Genomic DNA, 22,986 nt, shown 5'->3' with positions numbered 1-22,986 from the left:
CTTCACAGAATCGCCGTAGAAATTCTATGGAGGATTTCTGCGCGATCCGCTGCGAGTCGGGGGTCGCCGCTTTTCCTGCTCTTTGCGAGTCCGAGGGTCTGGTGGCTCCTTGGACTGGACTGACAGAAGAGACTGGACTGCCATCTTGACAGAAATGGTGTAGGGCAGGGGTCTTCAAACTTGGCCTTTTTATGATTTGTGGACTTCAACTCCCAGAATTCCTCAGCCAGCATGCCTGGCTGAGGAATTCTGGGAGTTGAAGTCCAAAAGTCATAAAAGGGCCAAGTTTGAAGACCCCTGGTGTAGGGTCTCCCGCTTGGGCGGCGGGGTTGGACTAGATGACCTACCAGGTCCCTTCCAACTGTGGTGTTCTGTTATTCTTACTAGTGGGGGGGGGAGTCAATAAATCCACCAGGGAGAGGTGGGGAAAGGAAGGTAGATTGGTGATTTCTTCCCCCCTTTTCAGCACATTATTCTTTTGGAGCTTGTGATTTTTAGGTGATGACATCTGTAAAACCGTCCACGGGGAAGCACAAGTCGAGGTAGTCCTCGACTTACAACTGTTCATTTAGTGACCGAGGTTACAAGGGCACTGGAAAAAAGTGACTTAGGACCATTTTATCACACTTATGACAGTTGCAGCATCCCCATGGTCGCGTGACTTGCAGTTGGATGCTTGACAACTGACTCACATTTATGACGGTTGCAGTGTCCCTGGGTGTGTGTGTGTGACGTGATCCCCTTTTGTGACCTTCTGATAAGCAAAGACAATGGGGGAACCAGGTTCACTTAACAATCATTTAGTAAATTAAGAACTGCAGTGATTCACTTAAGAAAAGTGGTGAGAAAAGTTGGAAAATGGGGTAAAATTCACTTAACAAATGTCCCGCTTAGCAACGTACATTTTGGGCTCAATTGGGGTCGTAGCTTGAGGACTACCTGTATTGCAAACATTCCTTCTGCCGCTTCAGTTGCGTATCCAAGCGGCATAGAGCAGGATCTGGAATACACTGCCTGTTAAAATCAGGTTGGTATGGATCCAAATGATATAACAAAGAATAAAGAATTCTATATAACAACAATAGCAGTAACAACAGCAAAAACAATAAGATAAAAATATTACTATCAGGAGAAATTCAACATGTTTACAGAAATAATAGCATCATTCATCTCAGCTCGGGTTTTTATTTATTTATTAAACAAACTTACATTGCTGTCCATTTTAGCGGAAGGGAGTCGAAGGCAAACAAGGGTCAAAACTGCAATACAATTTTTTAAAAGTTGACATTTAAAATAGCATGTTGTTGTTGTTGTTAGCTGCGAAGTCGTGTCCGACCCATCGCGACCCTATGGACAACATTCCTCCAGGCCTTCCTGTCCTCTACCATCTTCTGGAGTCCATTTAAGCTCACGCCTACTGCTTCAGTGACTCCATCCAGCCACCTCATTCTCTGTCGTCCCCTTCTTCTATTGCCCTCGATCTTCCCCAGCATTAGGCTCTTCTCCAGGGAGTCCTTCCTTCTCATTAGGTGGCCAAAGTACTTGAGTTTTAGCTTCAGGATCTGGCCTTCTAAAGAGCAGTCAGGGTTGATCTCCTCTAGGACTGACCGGTTTGATCGCCTTGCAGTCCAAGGGACTCGCAGGAGTCTTCTCCAGCACCACAGTTCAAAGGCCTCAATTCTTTGGCGCTCAGCCTTTCTTATGGTCCAACTTTCACTACCATACATTGCAACTGGAAAGACCATAGCCTTGACTATACGCACTTTTGTTGACAGGGTGATGTCTCTGCTTTTTAGTGTGCTGTCTAGATTTGCCATGGCTTTCCTCCCCAGGAGCAAGCGTCTTTTAATTTCTTGGCTACAGTCCCCATCTGCAGTGATCTTGGAGCCCAGGAAAATAAAATCTGTCACTACCTCCATTTCTTCCCCATCTATTTGCCAGGAATTGAGAGGGCCATATGCCATGATCTTGGTTTTCTTAATGGTAAGTTTCAACCCAAATATTGCACTCGCCTTCTTCACCCGCAACAAGAGGCTCTTTAGAGTGTGGTGGCGCATCGGCTCCCTCTGGTCCTGGATGAAGCGGATTATCTAGACCCGTACCAATCGGGTTTCAGGCCCGGGCACAGCACGGAGACGGCATTGGTCGCGCTGGTGAATGATCTCTGGAGGGCTCGGGACAGGGGATATTCCTCTGTTCTAGTCCTATTAGACCTCTCGGCGGCTTTCGATACCATCGACCATGGTATCTTGCTGCGGCATCTCAGGGGATTGGGAGTGGGAGGCACAGTTTTACAGTGGTTCTCCTCCTATCTCCGGGGACGTTCGCAGTCGGTGTTGGCAGGAGGACAGAGGTCGACCGCGAGGTCTCTCATTTGTGGAGTTCCTCAGGGGTCGGTCCTCTCGCCTCTCCTGTTCAACATCTACATGAAACCGCTGGGTGAGATCATTCGTGGCTTTGGAGTTGGGTATCATCAGTACGCTGATGATACCCAACTTTTCCTTTCGACCCCAAACCACCCCAGTGATGCCCTCAACGTGATGTCCCGGTGCCTGGAGGCGGTTCGGGTCTGGATGGGGAGGAACAGACTCCAGCTCAACCCCGACAAAACTGAGTGGCTTTGCATACCTTCATCCCGGGTTTATTCGGATGTTCCACCTTTGGCTATGGGGGGTGAACTATTACCCCCTGTAGATAGGGCTCGCAACTTGGGTGTCCTCCTAGATTCACGGCTCACCCTGGAAGACCATATAGGAGCTGTGACTAGGGGGGCCTTCGCCCAGGTTCGCCTGGTGCGCCAGTTGCGGCCCTATCTTAGCCGGGATGATTTGTGCACGGTCACTCATGCGCTCGTGTCCTCTCGTCTAGACTACTGCAACGCTCTCTACATGGGGCTGCCCTTGAGGACCACCCGGAAGCTCCAACTGGTACAGAATGCAGCCGCGAGAGTTGTGTTGGGAGTCTCCCGATACTCCCACGTTACACCGCTGCTCCGTGAGCTGCATTGGTTGCCAGTTGTCTTCCGGGTGAGATTCAAGGTACTGGTAACAGTGTTTAAAGCCCTTCATGGCATGGGGCCGGAGTACCTTAGGGAACATCTGCTGCCGGCATCAAGCTCCCTGCGCCCTGTGCGTTCCCACAGAGAGGGCCTCCTCAGGGTGCCACCGATCAGAGAATGTCGATTGGTGGTCCCCAGGGGGAGATCCTTCTCTGTGGGCGCTCCGGAGCTGTGGAATCAGCTACCGGTAGAGCTCCGGATGGCGCCCGATCTTCGCTCCTTTCGTCGCGATCTCAAGACGTTTCTGTTTGTTCAAGCCGGCCTAGCCTGATGGGGATTGGTGGGGTTTTTATTCTTGTGTTTTAATTTTAACTTGGTGCTTTAGAATTTGATTCCAACTGTTTTAATATGGGCAATTATTTAATCTTGTTTTAACATTTGTATTTAGTATTTTATTCTGCCCTGTGAACCGCCCTGAGTCCTCAGGGAGAAGGGCGGTATATAAATATTATTAAATTAAATTAAATTAAATTAAATTAAATTAAATTTAGTTCTTCTTCACTTTCTGCCATTAGAGTGGTATCATCTGCGTATCTTAGGTTGTTGATATTTCTTCCGGCAATCTTAATTCCAACTTTTGATTCATCTAGCCCTGCCTTTCTCATGATGTGCTCTGCATATAAGTTAAATAGGCAGGGCGACAGTATACAGCCTTGCCGGACTCCTTTCCCAATTTTGAACCAATCAGTGGTTCCGTGTCCAGTTCTCACTGTTGCTTCTTGACCCGCATATAGGTTTTTCAAGAGACAAATAAGATGGTCTGGTACTCCCATCTCTTTAAGAACTTGCCACAGTTTGTTATGATCCACACAATCAAAGGCTTTAGCATAGTCAATGAAGCAGAAGTAGATGTTTTTCTGGAACTCCCTAGCTTTCTCCATGATCCAGCGTATGTTGGCAATTTGATCTCTAGTTCCTCTGCCTCTTCGAAATCCTGCCTGCACTTCTGGTAGTTCTCGATCCACATACTGCTGAAGTCTAGCTTGTAGGATTTTAAGCATGACTTTACTAGCATGAGAAATGAGTGCAATGGTGCGATAGTTTGAACATTCTTTGGCACTGCCTTTCTTAGGAATTGGAATGTAAACTGATCTTTTCCAATCCTGTGGCCACTGTTGAGTTTTCCAAATTTGCTGGCAAATTGAGTGTAGCACTTTTACTGCATTGTCTTTTAAGATTTTGAATAGCTCAGCTGGAATACTGTCACCTCCACTAGCTTTGTTGTTGCTCAGCTTTTCTAAGGCCCACTTCACTTCACATTCTAGGATGTCTGGCTCAAGGTCAGTGACCACCTCATTGTGATTATCAGGGACGTTAAGCTCATTCTTGTATAGTTCTTCTGTGTAATTTTGCCACCTCTTCTTAATCTCTTCTGCCTCTGTTAGGTCCCTGCCATTTTGGTCCTTTATCATGCCCATTTTTGCATTAAACGTTCCCTTCATTTCTCTAATTTTCTTGAAAAGATCTCTGGTCCTCCCTATTCTATTGTTTTCTTCTATTTCTTTGCACTGTTCATTTAAGAAGGCATTCTTATCTCTTCTAGCTATTCTCTGGAATTCTGCATTCAATTGGGTGTATCTTTCTTTTTCTCCCTTGCCTTTCGCTTCCCTCCTTTCCTCAGCTATTTGCAAAGCTTCCTCAGACAGCCATTTTGCTTTCTTGCATTTCTTTTTCTTTGGGATGGTTTTGGTTGCTACCTGTTGTACAATGTCACGAACCTCTGTCCATAGTTCTTCAGGCACTCTGTCTATCAGATCTAATTCCTTAAATCTATTTGTCACCTCTACTGTATATTCAACAGGGATATGATTTAATTCATACCTGACTGGCCTAGTGCTTTTCCCTACTTTCTTCAGTTTAAGCCTAAACTTTGCAAGGAGAAGCTCATGGTCTGAGCCACAGTCAGCTCCTGGTCTTGTTTTTACTGACTGTATAGAGCTTCTCCATCTTTGGCTGCAGAGCATATAGTCAATCTGATTTCTGTGTTGACCATCTGGTGATGTCCATGTGTAGAGCCGTCTCTTGGGTTGTTGGAAAAGAGTGTTTGCTATGACCATCGTATTCTCTTGACAGAATTCTATCAGCCTGTGCCCTGCTTCATTTTGCACTCCAAGGCCAAACTTGCCTGTTATTCCAGTTATCTTTTGGCTTCCTACTTTAGCATTCCAATCCCCCATGATGATAAGAACATCATTTTTTGGTGTTAGTTCTATAAGGTGCTGTAGTGCTTCATAGAACTTTTCAATTTCATCCTCTTCAGCACTGGTGGTTGGGGCATAGACATGGACTACTGTGATATTGAATGGTTTGCCTTGGATTCGAACTGAGATCATTCTGTCATTTTGAGGATTGTATCCCAGTATTGCTTTTCCTACTCTTTTATTGACTATGAAGGCTACTCCATTTCTTCTGAAGGATTCTTGCCCACAGTAGTATACCTGATGGTCATCTGAATTAAAATAGCATGGAGGGCTGCATAAAACTTGCCTTCGTCGTCCTTATTTCAGCTTCTTCAAGGAATCTTTAAAAAGCACTGAAATGGCTGTCAGATTCTCCTATCTATTCCCCTACCCTACATGAAAAAAAAATCAGATTTGGTTGGCCATTTCAATGATTGAATTAGATTTTGGCCACCTCCTTGGGTGTCAGTGTAGCCTCTGCTTATCAATCAAATCATACAGCTCCCCTCTTAATTATTAAATCATTTTCAGATCATCAAGGTATTCTTAGTCCTTCCCTTCCCTCCCCTGTCAGCAGGCTTAGAGCAAAACATACATGAGCCATAATATACAATCAGTCAAAAACTATTAAATATGTCAAATGACAGTAATAACTATCATCAACATAAAGTCAGTGTAATCCAACATTTGCTCAGTGTGCTTACATTTTATTGCATTTATATCCTGGTGTTCAATAATAGCTTGAGGGTCTGTCATATTTAGAGGATATTAAGTAGAGAAAGAGGGCTCAGGTGTAGTTGAGGTCTTCTAGTCCAACCCCCTGCCCAAGCAGCAGACCCTATACCATTTCAGACAAGTGGCTGTCCAGTCTCTTCTTAAAAAACTCCAGTGATGAAGCACCCACAACTTCTAGAAGCAAGCTGTTCCACTGGTTAATTGTACTCGCTGTTAGGAAGTTTCTCCTTAATTCCAGGTTGCTTCTCTCCTTGATTAGTTTCCATCCATTGTTTCTTGTTCTGGCTTCTGGTGCTTTGGAAAATTAGGTGACCCCCTCTTTTTTTGTGGTTGCCCTTCAAATACTGGAATCTGTGCCATGAACTCGGTTCACAGTCACAACAGACTCAGAAGGGGAGCTTTACGGTCCATGGTGGGAACCCTGTACCCCTTTCCCACCCTTCCCTGCCCGGAGACCTAGGCCTTCCTCCTGGTGCTTCGCTTAATGACTGCAACCAGGAGAGCAAGGTCATTGAGCAAAGCAATTATGTGGCATTTTGCGTAAGGATCACTTTGCTCAATGATAAAGACTCCAAGATCAATTTTGGTCATCAGTGAACGGCAACTGTATAAACCAGGGGTAGGCAACCTCGGCTCTTTTATGACTCATGGACTTCAACTCCCAGAATTCCTGAGCCAGCTTGGCTGGCTCAGGAATTCTGGGAGTTGAAGTCCATGAGTCATAAAAGAGCCGAGGTTGCCTACCCCTGGTATAAACTAACCAGTCTGCAGAAGACTAGATTAAAATATAGTAGGATAGTTGCTGGCTGAGGAATTCTGGGAGTTGGAAGTCCATTCATCTGAAAGGTGCTAACCTTTCTGCAAACATGAGTCAACTCAAGCAAACTTGGCCAACTCCATTTTTATCCTCCTGTTGTGGACAGCCCATCTGACGTGTGAAAATGTAACACTTTTGACATCATAGGAAGGAAAGGAAATTGCAATTCTCTGTGGACTGAGAATTAGCTTCTGATTTTGTAGCTGACAAAATAAATATGTATTTATTTATTTGTTTGTTTCTCTGTTTATCAAATTTATTTAGCCTTCCACCTCACAAATCCTGATTCTGGGCAGCGTACAGCAATCAAATAACAACAAAAATAAAATAATTAAAAAATATGTAAAAGTGTTCCAGACTGCCACAATTCCGAGGTATCAAAATTATTTAGTAACTCAAAGTATTTTTGTTTTTTTGCATTGAGATCCTTAATCGAGAGCACTGATTATAGTAATAAAGAGAGATGGATGTAAGATTCGAGATTCAGTTGTGTTGAGGCATCATGCTGCTTTCTTGACAGTTGCCATTTCACTGAAATTGCTCATCTCTTATTAAACACCAGTTTCAGATCTACAAAGGGGAAGAAAATATATTTGACAAATATAAATGCTATTTTATTTCACTTTATACAAAGACAGCGCAATCAGCTTCAAAGCAGCCGGGCAGGGGATGAAGGATAGCAAATGCTGGCACATGCATAAGAATGCAGTCACACAAAAACTGCATTCAAGTCAGATTTTTCATGCAAGCATCTAATAGTACAGGAACTCCTATCAAGTGCAAGAAGCCAGGGACCAGGATAGAGTTCAAAAGTACAGGATGTCCTTGACTTAACAACCATTCATTTAATGATTGTTACAACAGTACTCAAAAAGATTTATGACTGTTTTTACACAACTGTTGCAGCATCTCCATAGTCACGTGGTCAAAATTCAGAGGCTTGGAAACTGGCTTATAACAATTGCAGTGTCCCGGGGTCACGTGATCGCTGTTTGTGAACTTCTGACAAGCAAAGTCAACTGGGAAGCCAGATTCACTTAACGATCGTGTTACTAACTTAACAACTGCAGTGGTTGTGGGAAGACCTGGCTCTTCGAGCTCTCTGGCCCAGGCTGAGCATTCTAATTTTAGCTTTAATCTTAATTTTAACTGGGGTTTTACTTATGCAGGGACGAATATAATTTTTTAAAATCTGTTTTTAACTTTCGTATCTTTGTTTTTAATCACCCTGTAAACCGCCCTGAGTCCTTTGGGAAAGGGCGGTATATAAATATAATAAAATAAATAAATAAATAAAATGGGGGCAAAAGTCATTGAACAAATGTCTTACTTCACAATAGAATTTTTTGGCTCAAATGTGGTCATAAGTAGAGGACTACCTGTATGTTGTTTTATATACAAGTAGTCCTTGCTTACCAAGTATTCATTCAACAACTATTCAGTTACAATAGTACTGAATAATAACACTTATGACTGGTCCTCAAAGTTGTGTCTGTGGTAATATCCCATGCATTATTGTTATGTACAATATGTGCTACGTAGTTGCATCTCTCATTACTTCTAAAATAACATGCCCATTTAACATAGACTTTACCTGGGCTTATTCTGTTTGTTTCTCATCAAGTAGATTTTCTCCAATAGCACAGAATCATTATTTCTGTCTTTTAAAAGACCCATGTTTTAAATTCTATTCTGTTATTCAGATGGCAAAGATGCAATTTAGTTCTACATTTCTGAATGGCAGCTGACATATCGAACCAGGCAATTAAATGTGAAAGAAGATACCGGTACTTCTAAAGAAAATGTGCAACCATAGACAACTCCAAGGTTGCACACCATGGCAACAAGGGACTGTTTTTCCATGAAAAGGAAGTTTAATGCAAGCAGGTGTGAGAAGCAACAAGATGAATGCATAATTACGGAGAGAGCTGTTGATTTACAAGTAATTTTTTTTTGAACAGCATTTGAAGGGATTTTAGTGGTTTCTTAGATCAGACGAACCAAGTGCACAATTTAAAACAAAGTTATTTCTAGATCAATGTTTAACTTGCAAATCTTTTGGCCTACTGGAAGGGCCTTAAAACCTGGTCTGCCAGTTGGCTTGTGGGCCCAGGGCAGGGGTCCTTTGCCGGAGGTGGTTGATGGGGTAAGAGAGAAGACCTTGTAGCTGTGCCCCCTGCCCCCTTGGCTTTTAGTTTCTATTTAAGTCTCTTGAATGTTAACTGTTTACATATTTATCTTTCTATCATTTTGCAAGCCGCCCAAAACTGTTCTAACAGTGAGATGGGAGGCATATAAATTTAAGAAGTGAAAGGAGTAGAAGTGGAGAGCCAGTTTGTTATATTGCCATGGTGGCGAACCTATGGCACGCGTGCCACGGGTGGCACGCAGAGCCCTCTCTGTGAGCACATGAGCCGTCGCCCCAGTCCTACCCGTTCAGCTGAGTTTTATAAAAACTTTTTGCTTTAGGCCTCACTGCCGTGTGCAAAAAAAAAAAGGTTAATCAATCAATCAATTTCAACTTTTCGCTGGGAAAAAAAAGTTCTCGCAAAGTTAGAATTGATTGATTGATTGAACTTTTTAGTCCCACCCAGTCTGCCGTTACCACTGCAGCCACACCCACCCAATGGGCCACGCCCACCCAATTGGCCACACCCACCCGGCACCCGACAATACATAAGTGGGTTTTGGGTTGCAGTTTGGACACTCAGTCTCTAAAAGGTTTGCCATCACTGGTGTAGTGGATTAGGCACCAGGATGGAAGTCAGGAGACTGTGAGTCCTACCTTAGGCACAAAGCCAGCTGGGTGACTTGGGCCAGTCACCCTCTCTTAGCTCTAGAGAAGGCAAGAGCAAGAGCACTTAGACTTACATACTACCACTTCATAGTACTTTAATGTCCTCTCTAAGTGGTTTACACAGCCAGCAGATTGCCCCCCAAGAATCTGGGTCCTCATTTTACTGACCTCTGAAGGATGGAGGCTGAGTCAGCTTTGAGCCAAGGAGAGTTGAACAGCCAAACTGTTGGCAGTCAGCAGAAGTAGCCCGCAGTACTGCATTCTAACCACTGTGCCACCACGGCTCAAGTTTGCAAGGGCAAAGTACTTGCCAAGAAAACTGCAGGACTTGTTGAAGGAAGGAAGGAAGGAAGGAAGGAAGGAAGGAAGGAAGGAAGGAAGGAAGGAAGGAAGGAAGGAAGGAAGGAAGGAAGGAAGGAAGGAAGGAAAAAGGCAGAATGAGGAAATAGGACCATTTCTCATCACATCCTCCATTACACGATCACAGCTTTGATGATCACAGCAACAATGCTCTTGACATTTTGGAGAATTTGTGGAAGAACTGAGACCCTCTTCTGTTAATTAGAACATGCAAGTTCTAATTAAATGTCAGCCAATAAAGACATGAATAAGACAGTTTCTTTTAACTAATACTGGACAAAAGCATTTGAAAATTTAAGCATACAGAGAAGACAGTCAGCATGAGCTTGTGATTGAAATATTTTGCTAAGGAAGATTTCAGGGAGCCTAGTTTAAACCTCTGCCTGCAAATCTTAGAATCCTGTCCTTCCAAACTCACATTTTGTTCAAATACAAACCAGGGCTGTCTTATTTACCATTCTGGATGAGCCAAAGCAATCAGATGCTGCCACCTGTTGGCAAAGCTCAGTTAAGTTGTGCAGATATCTAAACGCCAGGCTGTAAAAACCTATAACAAGTACAGTACAGTATTATATTTTGTGACAAACGTGAACAAAATTTGGCATACCACAAGAGGGCAGCAGAGTCCATAACAATGAGATTGCAGCATTAAAAGAAAGAAAGATGGGAGTACATACTAAAAAGAAATTACTTTATTCAGTTTAAGCGCTGCCTGATTCCAACGTGATTTGGGGAGGCATAGAAGAAAAGCAATCAAAATGCAGTTCAGTCAAGTTATAAAAAAGAGAAAAGGAATAAAGTACAAGGACTAGAATAGATGGCGAGTCTGGCTAACATCACCTACACTTCCTAACTTGTTCAGTAAGGGCCCAATCGCCCCCCACTGGGGCCTGAAAAGGCATCCAGGTGTTTAAGGCTTTTCAGAATGCCAAAAGGATCTCATGGGGAAACTTATTTCAGCGGGCAGGCTCTATGACACAAAACACATGCTTCTGCTTTCTGATAGATGAGACTTGTTAATTGAAGAGAACCATAGTGTGGGAAGAATCCAGAGAAAGAAATATTTTGGGGAATATTAAAAAGGCAGAATATATTTTCCCAAAGGAATAATGGAGAAGATCTTTTAAAAAAAGACAGAAACCAGGCCCCAGAAACCAGCCCCAGCCCTTCTCCCCCAAGCAGAAACTAGGCAGAGGACAGCTTTTAGAAATGCAGATGTGATAATCCATTCAGGAAGGTGGGAGCCAGGAAGTTATTAGGAAGACAAAGACACCTAAAATCTACATAAAAAGGTAAAGGTAAAGGTTCCCCCGCACATGCGTGTTAGTCGTTTCCAACTCTAGGGGCCGGTGCTCATCTCCGTTTCAAAGCCGAAGATCCAGCGCTTGTCTGAGGACGTCTCCGTGGTCATGTGGCCGGCATGACTAGACGCCAAAGGCGCACGGAACGCTGTTACCTTCCCACCGTAGTGGTCCCTATTTTTCTACTTGCATTTTTACATGCTTTCGAACTGCTAGGTTGGCAGAAGCTGGGACAAGTAACAGGCGCTCACTCTGTTACGCGGCACTCGGGATTCGACCCGCCAAACTGCCGATCTTCTGATCGACAAGCTCAGTGTCCTAACCCACTGAGCCACTGCGTCCCTTTTAAAATCTACATACCCCCCACCCAAATTCTAAGGACAGGAGACATAATAGGATTAACCCACCAATACCAAAAGGACACACTCAGACTCAGTTAAAGGACATGACACAGGAAATACAAAGCCTCAAACAGGAAGAACTCCAAATACAAAGCCCAAAGGACGTATGAAAGCTCACCATTCCCTGCTCCATGTGGTCAGTTTTCCCAGAGCCATTTTTCTGTCTGGCTCTCCTCTTCAATAAATTGCAACCTTCTTTCTAAAGCAGTCTCCATTTCGTTTATTCCCAGCTTGGACTGGACCCCGGTGTAGATTTTTCTCTCAACAATAGTATACCAATCCTGTCAGCTGTGCAGGCACCGAGGAAGATAAGCAGCCCATCAAATTAAACCCTATGGCTTTATAGGGCTTTACAGGTTCATACCCAGCACCTTCAATTGCACCCACAAGTATGTGAGAAACCAGTGCAATTTGGGAAATAGAAGAAGCTTCTTGGATGAGAAGCGAAACATGTTCAAAGAAAAAAAAACCAAGGAAGTTTAGTTGCCTTTTGGAAAAAGCACCTTTGGAACGATCATGACCTGGATGATTGAGAATCTCCACAGATATTGCGAAGGAGAAGTGCCTCATGAGCACATGGAGGCATGGCCTTCAGTTTCTGCATCCCTGCATTTTGGACCAGTTGAAGGTTCTGGGTGGTCTTCTTCAAGGGGAGCCCCATGTGCAGCACATTGCAGTGGCTGAGCTGCAAAATAGGGCATGAATCTGAGGGGCCTCCCTCCCCCCAACCTTGGCTAAGCTGCCACATGCTCTTTGAGCTATGAGGTGTGAGTCCAAGAAGACTCCAGCTTGCACACAACTCTTGAATGTGTAGGAAGCCAGGAACTTCCCCACCCTCCAGAAAGAAATATTTTGAGGAATATTTAAAAAAGGCAAAATACTATATTTCCCCAAAGGAATAATAGAAAAAATCTTAAGACAAAACCAGCCCTCAGAAACCAACCCCCCTCTCCCTACCACAAGGAAAAACCAGCTTTTAGAAATGCAAACTTAGTAATTCACTCAGGAAGACTGAGGCCAGGAAGCCTGGAGCCGATAGGATTAGAAAGACGAGACCCCCCCCAAATCTACATCCCCCCACCCAAAGTCTAAAGACTTGACCTTTAAGAGGATTAACCAACCACCATTAGAATACCAAAAAGGGCACACGGAACCTCAGGTCAAAGTTCATGCCACAGGAATAGCAATAACTCCAAACACAAAAGCCCAAGAAGGTATAAAAACCCACCATTCCCAGCTCCATGTGGTCAGCTGCTCCAGAACCACATTTCAGTCTGGCTCTGCAACTCAATAAAAACTAGAAATTTCTTTCTAAGGCAGTCTCTATTTTGCTTATTCCCGGCTTGGACTGGACCCTGAAGATTTTTCTTTCAACAAATGGAAAAGTGCCAGCCCTAACCATGATTCAGTGGAATATCCCTAGATTTCTTTGTGTGTACCTTGGCTTCAGGGCTTTTTTTCTCATAGAACGCCCAGAATGGAGTTCCGGCACCTTTTTTGGATGGAACCTTGTAGGGTAGGCAAGGCAGGTTGTATGACATGTGTGAGTTCCGGCACCTTTTTCTTTTACAAAAAAAGCACTGCTTGGCTTCAATGTTGACTCCTAGCAATTTCCCAGACAAAGCCCTGCAGCCTCTTGGCAAGATTTTGGGAGTGGCTTGCGTTGTATTCTTTCCACGGCTGAGAGAGAATAAATGGCCCAAAGTCACCCAGCTGGCTGTGGATCTAAGGTGAAACTAATGATATTTTATTTTGTTTTAATGTTCATTTGTTTAATGTTTGGCTGATCTCAGCAGCCAAGCAGAGTCAAAGTCCTGTACTACCGTAGTGCTTCAACATTTCAGAGTTGTATAATAGTAGATATGCAGATGATACCACTCTAATGGCAGAAAGTGAAGAAGAACTAAAGAGCCTCTTGTTGCGAGTGAAGAAGGCGAGTGCAAAACTTGGGTTGAAACTAAACATTAAGAAAACCAAGATCATGGCATCCGGCCCTCTCAATTCCTGGCAAATAGATGGGGAAGAAATGGAGGTAGTGACAGATTTTATTTGCCTGGGCTCCAAGATCACTGCAGATGGGGACTGTAGCCAAGAAATTAAAAGACGCTTGCTCCTCGGGAGGAAAGCCATGGCAAATCTAGACAGCACACTAAAAAGCCGAGACATCACCCTGCCAACAAAAGTGCGTATAGTCAAGGTTATGGTCTTCCCAGTTGCAATGTATGGCTGTGAAAGTTGGACCGTAAGAAAGGCTGAGTGCCAAAGAATTGAGGCCTTTGAACTATGGTGTTGGAGAAGACTCCTGCGAGTCCCTTGGACTGCAAGGCGAACAAAACCGGTCAGTCCTAGAGGAGATCAACCCCGACTGCTCTTTAGAAGGCCAGATCCTGAAGCTAAAACTCAAATACTTTGGCCCCCTAATGAGAAGAAAAGACTCACTGGAGAAGAGCCTAATGCTGGGAAAGGTTGAGGGCAAGAGAAGAAGGGGACGACAGAGAACGAGGTGGCTGGATGGAGTCACTGAAGCAGTAGGCGTGAGCTTAGATGGACTCCAGAAGATGGTAGAGGACAGGAAGGCCTGAAGGAACGTTGTCCATGGGGTCGCGATGGGTCGGACACCACTTCGCAGCTAACAACAATAATAGTTTTAGTGAATGAAAAATAGCCTAGATGTCAGCAGTAGTGAATTCCTCCCTTATTACTGTCAAAATAAACAACTCAAACGCCACACAGGAACTGAGCACAGAAACCTGCTCAACTTGTAGAAATGTTTACCTTTCCTACATTTTTCTATCAACTTACTTGTTCTGTCTGACTGGTTCATTTGTTAGCCTGCACAAAGGCTACAAAGAATAGTATATATGCATACTGTTGTTAGGCTGTGACTGTGACTTCCATTGTCAAGGCAGAAATTAGTGACAAGAATACTTGCCTTATTACTTGCAGGGAAACAATATTACTTAGGTTTGCCTTATCAAAACAGCAAGACCAAGTAATAGAAAAAATGAACTAAAAGATTGGAAGAGAAGGACCTATTTACAGGTGGTCCTCGACTTTCAATCAATCAATCAATCAATCAATCAATCAATCAATCAATCAGAATAGAAGTGTAAGGGACCTTGGGGGTCTTCTAGTCCAACCCACTGCTCAAGCAGGAGACCTTATACCATTTCAGACAGGTGGCTAACCAGTCTCCTCTTAAAATCCCCCAGTGATGGAGCACCCACAACTTCTGGATGCAAGCTGTTCCACTGGTTAATTATTCTCACTGTTAGGAAGTTGCTCCTTAATTCCAAGTTGCTTTTCTCCTTGATTAGTTTCCATCCGTTATTTCTTGTCTTGCCTTCCAGTGCTTTGGAAAATAACACTATCATTCACTTGGGGACCATTGAAAGTTACAATGGCACTGAAAAAATTGACGGACCCCACTCTTACTACCGTTGCAGCATGCCCACGGACACGTGATCAAAATTTGGGCACTTAGCAAAGCAGTAATGTATTTACAATGGTTGCAGCATCTCTGGATAATGTGATTGCCATTTGCAACCTTCCGAACTGGCTTCCAATAAGCAAAGTCAATGGGGGAAAGCCAGATTCGCTTAACAACTGTGTGATCCACTCAACAACTCAGTGATTGGCTTAACAATCATGGCGAAAATTGGGCATGACCCAATTAACAAACTGACCTGTTTAGTAATCAAAATTCTGATCCCAGTTGTGTGTATCTGCACCACTGCCTTTAAAGTAAGGCTCCAACACGGTGGATGCTCCAGCAATAGAGATTCTTAACGGCATGGGTCCGGACTACCTACGGGAGCACCTGCTGCCGGCATCAACTTCCCTTCGTCCAGTGCGCTCCCACAGAGAGGGCCTCCTCAGGGTGCCGTCGGTCAAAGAGTGTCGACTGGCGGCCCCCAGGGGGAGGGCATTCTCTGTGGGCGCGCCAGACCATTGGAACCATTTACCGGTTGAGCTCCGGATGGCTCCTGACCTTTGCTCCTTCCACCGTGACCTAAAAACTTACTTATTTGAACAAGCCGGCCTGGTCTGATGGGTGTGGGGTATTTTAATATTAATGTTATTAATTTTTATTGTAATTTGGGCTACACTATTTAATTCTTTCTTAAATTTTGTACATTGTATTTTTATTGTATTGCCCTGTACACCGCCCTGAGTCCTTTGAGAGAAGGGTGGTATAGAAATTAAATTATTATTATTATTATTATTATTATTATTATTATTATTATTATTATTATTATTATTATTATTATTATCAAATAATTTGTCTGAAATGTTGTAGGGTTTCCTGCTTGAACAGAGGGTTAGACTAGAAGACCTCCGAGGTCCCTTCCAACTCTGTTATTCTATTACTCTCTAAGACAGGGGTAGGTAACCTTAGCTCTTTTATGACTTGTAGACTTCAATTCCCAGAATTCCTGAGCCAGCCATGCTCAGGTTGCCTACCCCTGACATATGTAACTTGTGTTTGCTGTATACACTATCTCTGTCCATCCAATTGTTTTTTTAATGGTGCAGAATACAGATCTCTGGTGTCTGCTTTCTATTTCTGTTCTGCTGCTATAGTAAAGGTAAAGGTTCCCCCGCACATGCGTGCTAGTCGTTTCTGACTCTAGGGGCCGGTGCTCACCTCCATTTCAAAGCCGAAGAGGCAGCACTTGTCCGAGGACGTCTCTGTGGACATGTGGCAGGCATGACTAGACACCAGAGGCACACGGAACGCTGTTACCTTCCCACCGTAGTGGTCCCTATTATTCTACTTGTATTTTTATGTGCTTTCCAACTGCTAGGTTCGCAGAAGCTGGGACAAGTAACAGGCACTCACTCTGTTATGCGGCACTCGGGATTCGATCCGCCAAACTGCCGACCTTCTGATCGACAAGCTCAGCGTCCTAACCCACTGAGCCACCGCGTCCCTACTCCATACCTTAGATACCCTTAAGCTGCCGATTCATAACAACTTTTGTCTGGAAAGATGAGACTTAAAGATTTAATTCTCTATTAGTCGTGCCATAGGTTCGCCACCACTGTACTAGGTGAACCACCATCTAACTAAACCAACTATGTTTTAGTCTAGCAGTCTGCACACACCCAGTCCACATAATTAAATTATAGTTCAATGTATCATGGGAATCTAGAAATACAGGCAGTCCTCGACTTACAACTATTCTTTTAGGGGCTGTTCGAAGTTACAATGACACTGGAAAAAGTGTTTTCCACACTTAGAACCATTGCAGCATCCCCATGGTCATGCGATCAAAATTCAGACACTTGGCAACTGGCACATATTTTTGACGTTTGCACGGTCCTGAAGGCTATTGCTAAGCACATTGATTTGTCCTTTAAATTGTAAGCCACCCTGAGTCTTCGGAGAAGGGCGGGATATAAATGGGATTAAAAAAAAAAGTCAATGGGGAAGCCAGATCCACTCAACAACCATGTTGCTAACTTAACAACTGCAGTGATTCACTTAACCAACTGTGGTGATAAAGGTTGCAAAATGGGGCAAAACTCACTTAACGTTTGGCTCAATTGTGGTCTTGATTGGAGGATTACCTGTAGAGTTGGATAAAGCACAGTTCACAGCTGCCCACAATTAAGTGCCTTCTACAAATGCAAGCTCTGAAATTTAGCCTCAGCTATTCTAGCTGTAGACTTAACCGTTCTACTGGATTTTTATCACATTCTTGTTTGACTGGTAACACAGCATTGTGTACACATTTAACTGTAATCCTTTCATTAACTTTGTAAGGAACATAGAACATAGAAGAATAGGGCTGGAAGGGTCCTTGGGGGTCATAGAATAACAGTTGTAAGGGTCCTTGGAGGTCATCTAGTCCCACCCACTGCTGAAGCAAGAGCCCCAATACTATTTCAGACAAATGGTTGTCCAATCTTTTCTTGAAAACCTCCAGTGATGGAGCACCCACAACCTCTGAAGGGAAGCCGTTCCACTGGTTAATTGTTCTCACTGTCAGGAAATTTCTCCTTATTTTGAGTATGGATCTCAGAATACAGTATAACAGGATTGAAAGGGACCTTGGAGGTCTTCTAGTCCAACCCCCTTCTTCTAGTCCAACCTCCTGCCCTTAGCAGGCGATCCTAGACCATACTGGACAAATGGCTATCTCAATGTTATTGGCCCCAGATTACAGGAGTGAGGAATAAGAGTGAGAAATATGGCTTTCTAAAAGCCATGGCCAGGATCCTTCTTAGATGTGTTCCATTCCCATAATTCCTAGTTAGCATGGGCATTATGGGAGTTGGAATCTGGAGGTCATTAGCTAGAGAAATTTGGTGTATTCATATTTGAGGAGATAACTGATGTTTTGCTAATCTACAGTTTGGGTTTTTTCCTTTGGTAGGCTAAGGAATTTCAGGGTTAAATGCTAAATAAAGTAATACTCCAGCAATAAGACTCTTCCATGACACTCTAGTCTTCTACACATAAGAATGTTAATGGTATGGCTTTTACCTTGGCACAATCAATATTTTAATTATCTTGTCTGTTGTTTGGATGGACAGTGTATAAAGAATTTGTAAGCCAGTATTGTAAGCCATTCAACGTAGCTTGTAAATTGACAAGAATTGAGCTGGACTATGGGTTTTTTCTTCTTCTTGTATTGTGAAGAAGGGAAGGTACATAATTCTCTGCCTGCCTCTCTGCTGACTTAGTTTGTAGGAAGGAAAAGGGAAACATATTTTAACATTTGAAAGGATTTTGGAGGAGACATTGGGATGTGAGTTTAAATTATATGGGAGAAAAACATTGGTAGAAATGGGTATCTCAGTATATGGTCTTCCATTCCACTTGAGTTTTAGATTTTTCCTCAAAGAGAAAACTCAGAAGTTGGGTTATCATTTTGTACTAAACCAGTATTCACTGAACTGTAGTTTATTAAAGAATAAAATTGCACAGAATGGAAAACCATAACAAGGTAAGATGGCTAAGTTTGCACAACCTACTATGCCCAAGCCATATTACATTATAATTTGTTTGAATCTCTGTCTTAAAAATGTAATTTTTTGTCTTTCTGAAGAATACAATTGTCTTTATGTACAATACAAATTTCCCAGTCTCTCTGCTGTCCTCTAGCGGTGGACTCGATTTAGCAGTCTCCCCCAAAGAAGACACTCCCCAGCATGGGATTCCCAGTTCGGCTGGAAGTCCCATGATCCTCCCCCAGTCGAAAGGCCCTAGATGGGATGATAGCCACCTCCTCTGCCCGTCTAGCACTTAAGCATATCTATGATATCGAAGGCGACTGTACACTGTGCAGTACTGTACAGCTAGCAGCAAGTGTCGGGCAGCCTTGAACTGCGCAGGCGCGGTTGCTCCTTTGGCGCTCGGGTTCCACATTGGCGGAAGAGAGAGGAAGGTACCATAGAGACGGCGCGATGGGGACGCCGGCCAGAGAAGAATTAGGTACCGTACTTGGCAAACGGATTTTCTCGAGTTGGGGGAGGTTGGGGGTGGAGGTGGGGAGCGGGCGGTGGGTCCAGAAGGAAAACGAGGAGGGCTTTATTTCTTTTATTTCTTTTTTAGTCCCGTGTCGAGGTTTTGGGGTTCACCATTGAGGTTATTGCAGCCCAGGGTTTTGCAAAAGCATCGTGGGGACGATTTGCAGCACCGTCTTTGCAAGGCGCGCCCGCTGCAAAACGGGGACCGCTTTCAGACGAGACGCAGGTCGCCGTGCAGTCATTTGAACGATGCAGTCTTGGTTCTTTGACCAACTCCGCCGATCAGACTATCTTTTACGCGCCGGGAGGCAATCCCGGAGGAGATTGAAAGCAATGGCTAACATTCCCCCCCCTCCCTTAGTTTTTCGTCTTCTTCTAACTGAGCCTAAACTAAGGATATTTCGTGGGCAAAACATTATCTCCTGAAAACGAGGCAGAATGTCCCAACAGAGGTTTTTGTTGGGAGGGTGGACGGACAAAAGATCGTGTGAGCGGTGTCGTTAGAAACAGTTTGTGGTACTCTTCTGCCCCTCCCTCAACAGTGGATTTTTTTTCGGTTATTCATTTTATTTTATGGGTTCATGAAGGACTCGGTGGAAAAATACAGGCATGAATGGAAAGATGTCATCTCCCAGAGGTTTGGAAAATTTTGTAAAAGAGGCAGCTGAAAAGTAAATCCTTTCCTTGGTGGCCCATCCTCAAAGTCCTGCTGTGTTGTGTTTTTTGGATAGTGCTAAAACCTTTTTTCTTCAATAAGGGCTGTCTGGGTAGGTATTTTAAAAGGCAAAGGCTCAGTTGAGTCGAGCAGGACTCCTTGCAGCTTCATGAACTAATAAGGTTTTTTTATTTTCTGTTTTGCATCAAGGCAGATACTGTTTGCTGTTGCTTCCCACTATTCAGCCTGTGCCTCCTTTATTTTTCCATTTCAAAGCATTTATCTATCCTCTGTCCTTGCTTGCAACAGAGAATAGTGCTGCTCCCTCTTCAGGTTGCCAAGGTAGGGAAACTCTGACCTAGATGCTTATCAGATGCTTATCAGATGTGTGAGTTATACCAGACTGGAGGATCTGGCTTTCACTTTAGAGGCCAAAATTCAGATTAACTTCACATTGGATCTACATCTAACAGGATGAAGTTCAGGGATGACAGTGTGACAGTTCCTGTACCTGAATCAATAGAACCAAACACATAAGTACTAGTTTGGGAGTGTTGGGATTGTGCATGTGAGAAGAATTTGGAAACACTAGTGATCCAGCAACGGGATCACTACTGCAGAATCCCATGATCAAGCATTGGCAAAAGTAAGAGAAGCACAGTGCAAAATACTGTAATTGTTCCATTGTTCTCTGTGCTGATTGGTCCATTTTCACAGAGAACAGGTAGTCCTCGACACATGACCACGACTGAGCCCAAAATTTCTGTTAACTAATTGAGACAGTTTTAAGTGAGTCTTGCCCCATTTTATGACCTTGTTAAAGAAATGGCTGCCGTGGTTAGTAACATGGTTTTTAAGTGAATCTGGCTTCCCCATTGACTTTGCTCGTCAGAAAGTTGCAATAGGTGATTACATGACCCTAGGACACTGCAGCCCTCATAAATAGGAATCAAGCATCTGCCAAGCATCTGAATTTTGGTCATGTGACCATGGGGAGGTTGCAACTGTGGTAAGTGTACAAAACAGTCATAAGTCACTTTTTCAGTGCCTTTGTAACTTTGAATGGTCACTAAATGAACTATGGTAAGTCAAGAACTACCGGTATTGTGTTAGTTCTTTAAATAAGATACGGAGAAGCTGGAATGACAGTTGGAAAGAACCCGGAAGCCAAATCCTACATTGTTCAATGTGGTGAACATTTTTCACTTGCAAAAGAGAAGCCTTAGGCAGGGCATGGGTGTTAAACTTGATTGCATCACATGACGTATTGTGATGTATCATGAGGGTTTTTTGCCTTTGCAGAGTTGGGTGGGCGTTGCCTGCACGTGACACCCCCCATCCCCCTTTGACACCTCTGGCTTAGGAGCAAAATGGCAGCAGATTACCAATATCTTAAAAACTGGCAGAGGAATTCTGGGAATTGAAGTCCACATGTCTTAAAATTGTCAAGGTCGAGAAACCCTGCTCTAGGTCATTTAATAAGATGTGAAATAGCATTGGACTATTTCCTCCAGATTAATGCAAAACCATTTACGAACTCCATTTGGCTGTACAGCCAGTTCAAATCCAGCAGGCTTTAACATCCTCAAGTCCATATTTATCTGTCTTGTCCACTGTCATATCATAGAAGGCCTTGTTAAATATGTTCATGAGATCAAATTACACTTACATCTACAAAATTCCCTTGGTCTACTAAAATAGGCATTCTGTCATGGAAAGATAAGAAGTTAGTCTGACATGATTTATTTTTGGCAGACACGATCTACTGCCTTATATTGGCTTGTTTCTAAACAATTACATGGCTAAATTTTAATTACTAACAAGTTAAGCATAAATTATTTACTTGAAAAGCACTGCAATTACCAACGTCACTGCAATTTAAAGAAGAAAAATCCACAGCTGGAAAATTCTTGTCACTTTTTCAACCAATAAAAATATGCAGTTAGTAAAATTCATTTATTAATAGGCCATCAAGTCAGCATCATTGTTCTCTCTCATCCACTTCGTTATATAATTTAGGCAACATTTGACAGTCCTGATTGCTTCTTTGGAGCTGGATGCTTACAAAAAGCAGAAGAGCAGTAGAAACTTAACCACAATGATAGCATCTCACTCAAAGCCTCCGAATGAAAGTCCCCAATGATTTCATGTAGCTGCTGAACAGCATGGCACAGGTAGTCCTTGATTTATGACCACAGTTGGGACCAGAATTTCCATTGCTGAGCAAGGAGCTTATTTCCCCTACTGGTCGTTAAGTGAGTCACACCCAATTTTACTACCTGTTTTGCCACAATTGTTAAAGAAATCACCACAGCTGTTAATCGAATCACAGGATAGTTGAGTGATTCCAGCTTCCCCAACTGACTTTGCTTGTCAGAAGCTGGCTGGGAAGGTCCCAAGTGGGGATCGCATCACCCCAGGATACGACAACTTTTGTAAATACAAGGTAGTTGCCCACATTTTTTTCCAGCTGAGTGTGAGGATTTGGCAACACTCCTTAAGTGCAAGGACCAAGTTATAAGTCATCTTTTTCAATGCCTTTGTAACTTTGAACTGTCACCTAATATCTATCTATGCAGTGGAGGTCAATAGCCTTCAGTTACCACCACCAATAATAGCAAACTTCGGGTGGAGTGCAGAATAATCTATTTCAGGGGTCCCCAACCCCCATTCCGTGGACCTGTACCGATCCGCGGCATGCCAGTAACCGGTCCACACAAAGTCCCATCCGCGGGATGCAGGCAACACACAAAACCACACTTCCTCCAGTCCACGGAAAAACCTCTCTCCATGGAACTGGTTCCTGGTCCCAAAAAGGTTGGGGATCTCTGATCTGTTTGATCAAATAATCAGTGTTGATTTCTGCAATTATCAGGTGTTTCTTTCCAGAATCTGTCTCTAGAAGCAGTTAGGTATGTAAAGTTAAACTGACATGTTTCGATGACTAAGGATCAGCACCTTATCACTGGTTTAGTAACTGCATTTACTTGTTGAACTGGTTGGGGAGTTTCTATAAATCACACAGCCAAAATACATGTAATCTTCCATCCAAGACTTTTCCACTGCTATCTCTGTGGTCATCCTTCTCTACTGGAAATTTCATCTGTTTTGGTTTTTCATGCCTTTGTGTGATTGCTACCAATATACACTCCTAATTATATTTCCTCAACAGTGATTTGGATGAGGGGATAGATGGGGAACTC

The 22,986-nt window shown here is 43.4% G+C and overlaps 1 protein-coding gene across 1 annotated transcript in view; it reads left to right on the top strand.

Moving 5' to 3' along the window:
• The first annotated feature begins 19,047 nt into the window (after nt 1-19,047).
• Nucleotides 19,048-22,986, top strand: part of SLC36A4 (solute carrier family 36 member 4) — a 58,683-nt gene continuing 54,744 nt past the window's right edge. The window contains exon 1 of the mRNA XM_083361925.1: nt 19,048-19,093. Within this exon, the coding sequence (XP_083218051.1) occupies nt 19,066-19,093 (28 nt within the window). The 5' untranslated portion in view covers nt 19,048-19,065. The remainder of the gene's footprint in view (nt 19,094-22,986) is intronic.

This window comes from Vipera ursinii, assembly GCF_947247035.1.
Source record: "Vipera ursinii genome assembly, chromosome: 4".
Lineage (NCBI taxonomy): Eukaryota > Metazoa > Chordata > Lepidosauria > Squamata > Viperidae > Vipera > Vipera ursinii.
Note: the sequence above shows the minus strand (reverse complement) of the source record. Positions and strands in the feature narration are given on the sequence as shown.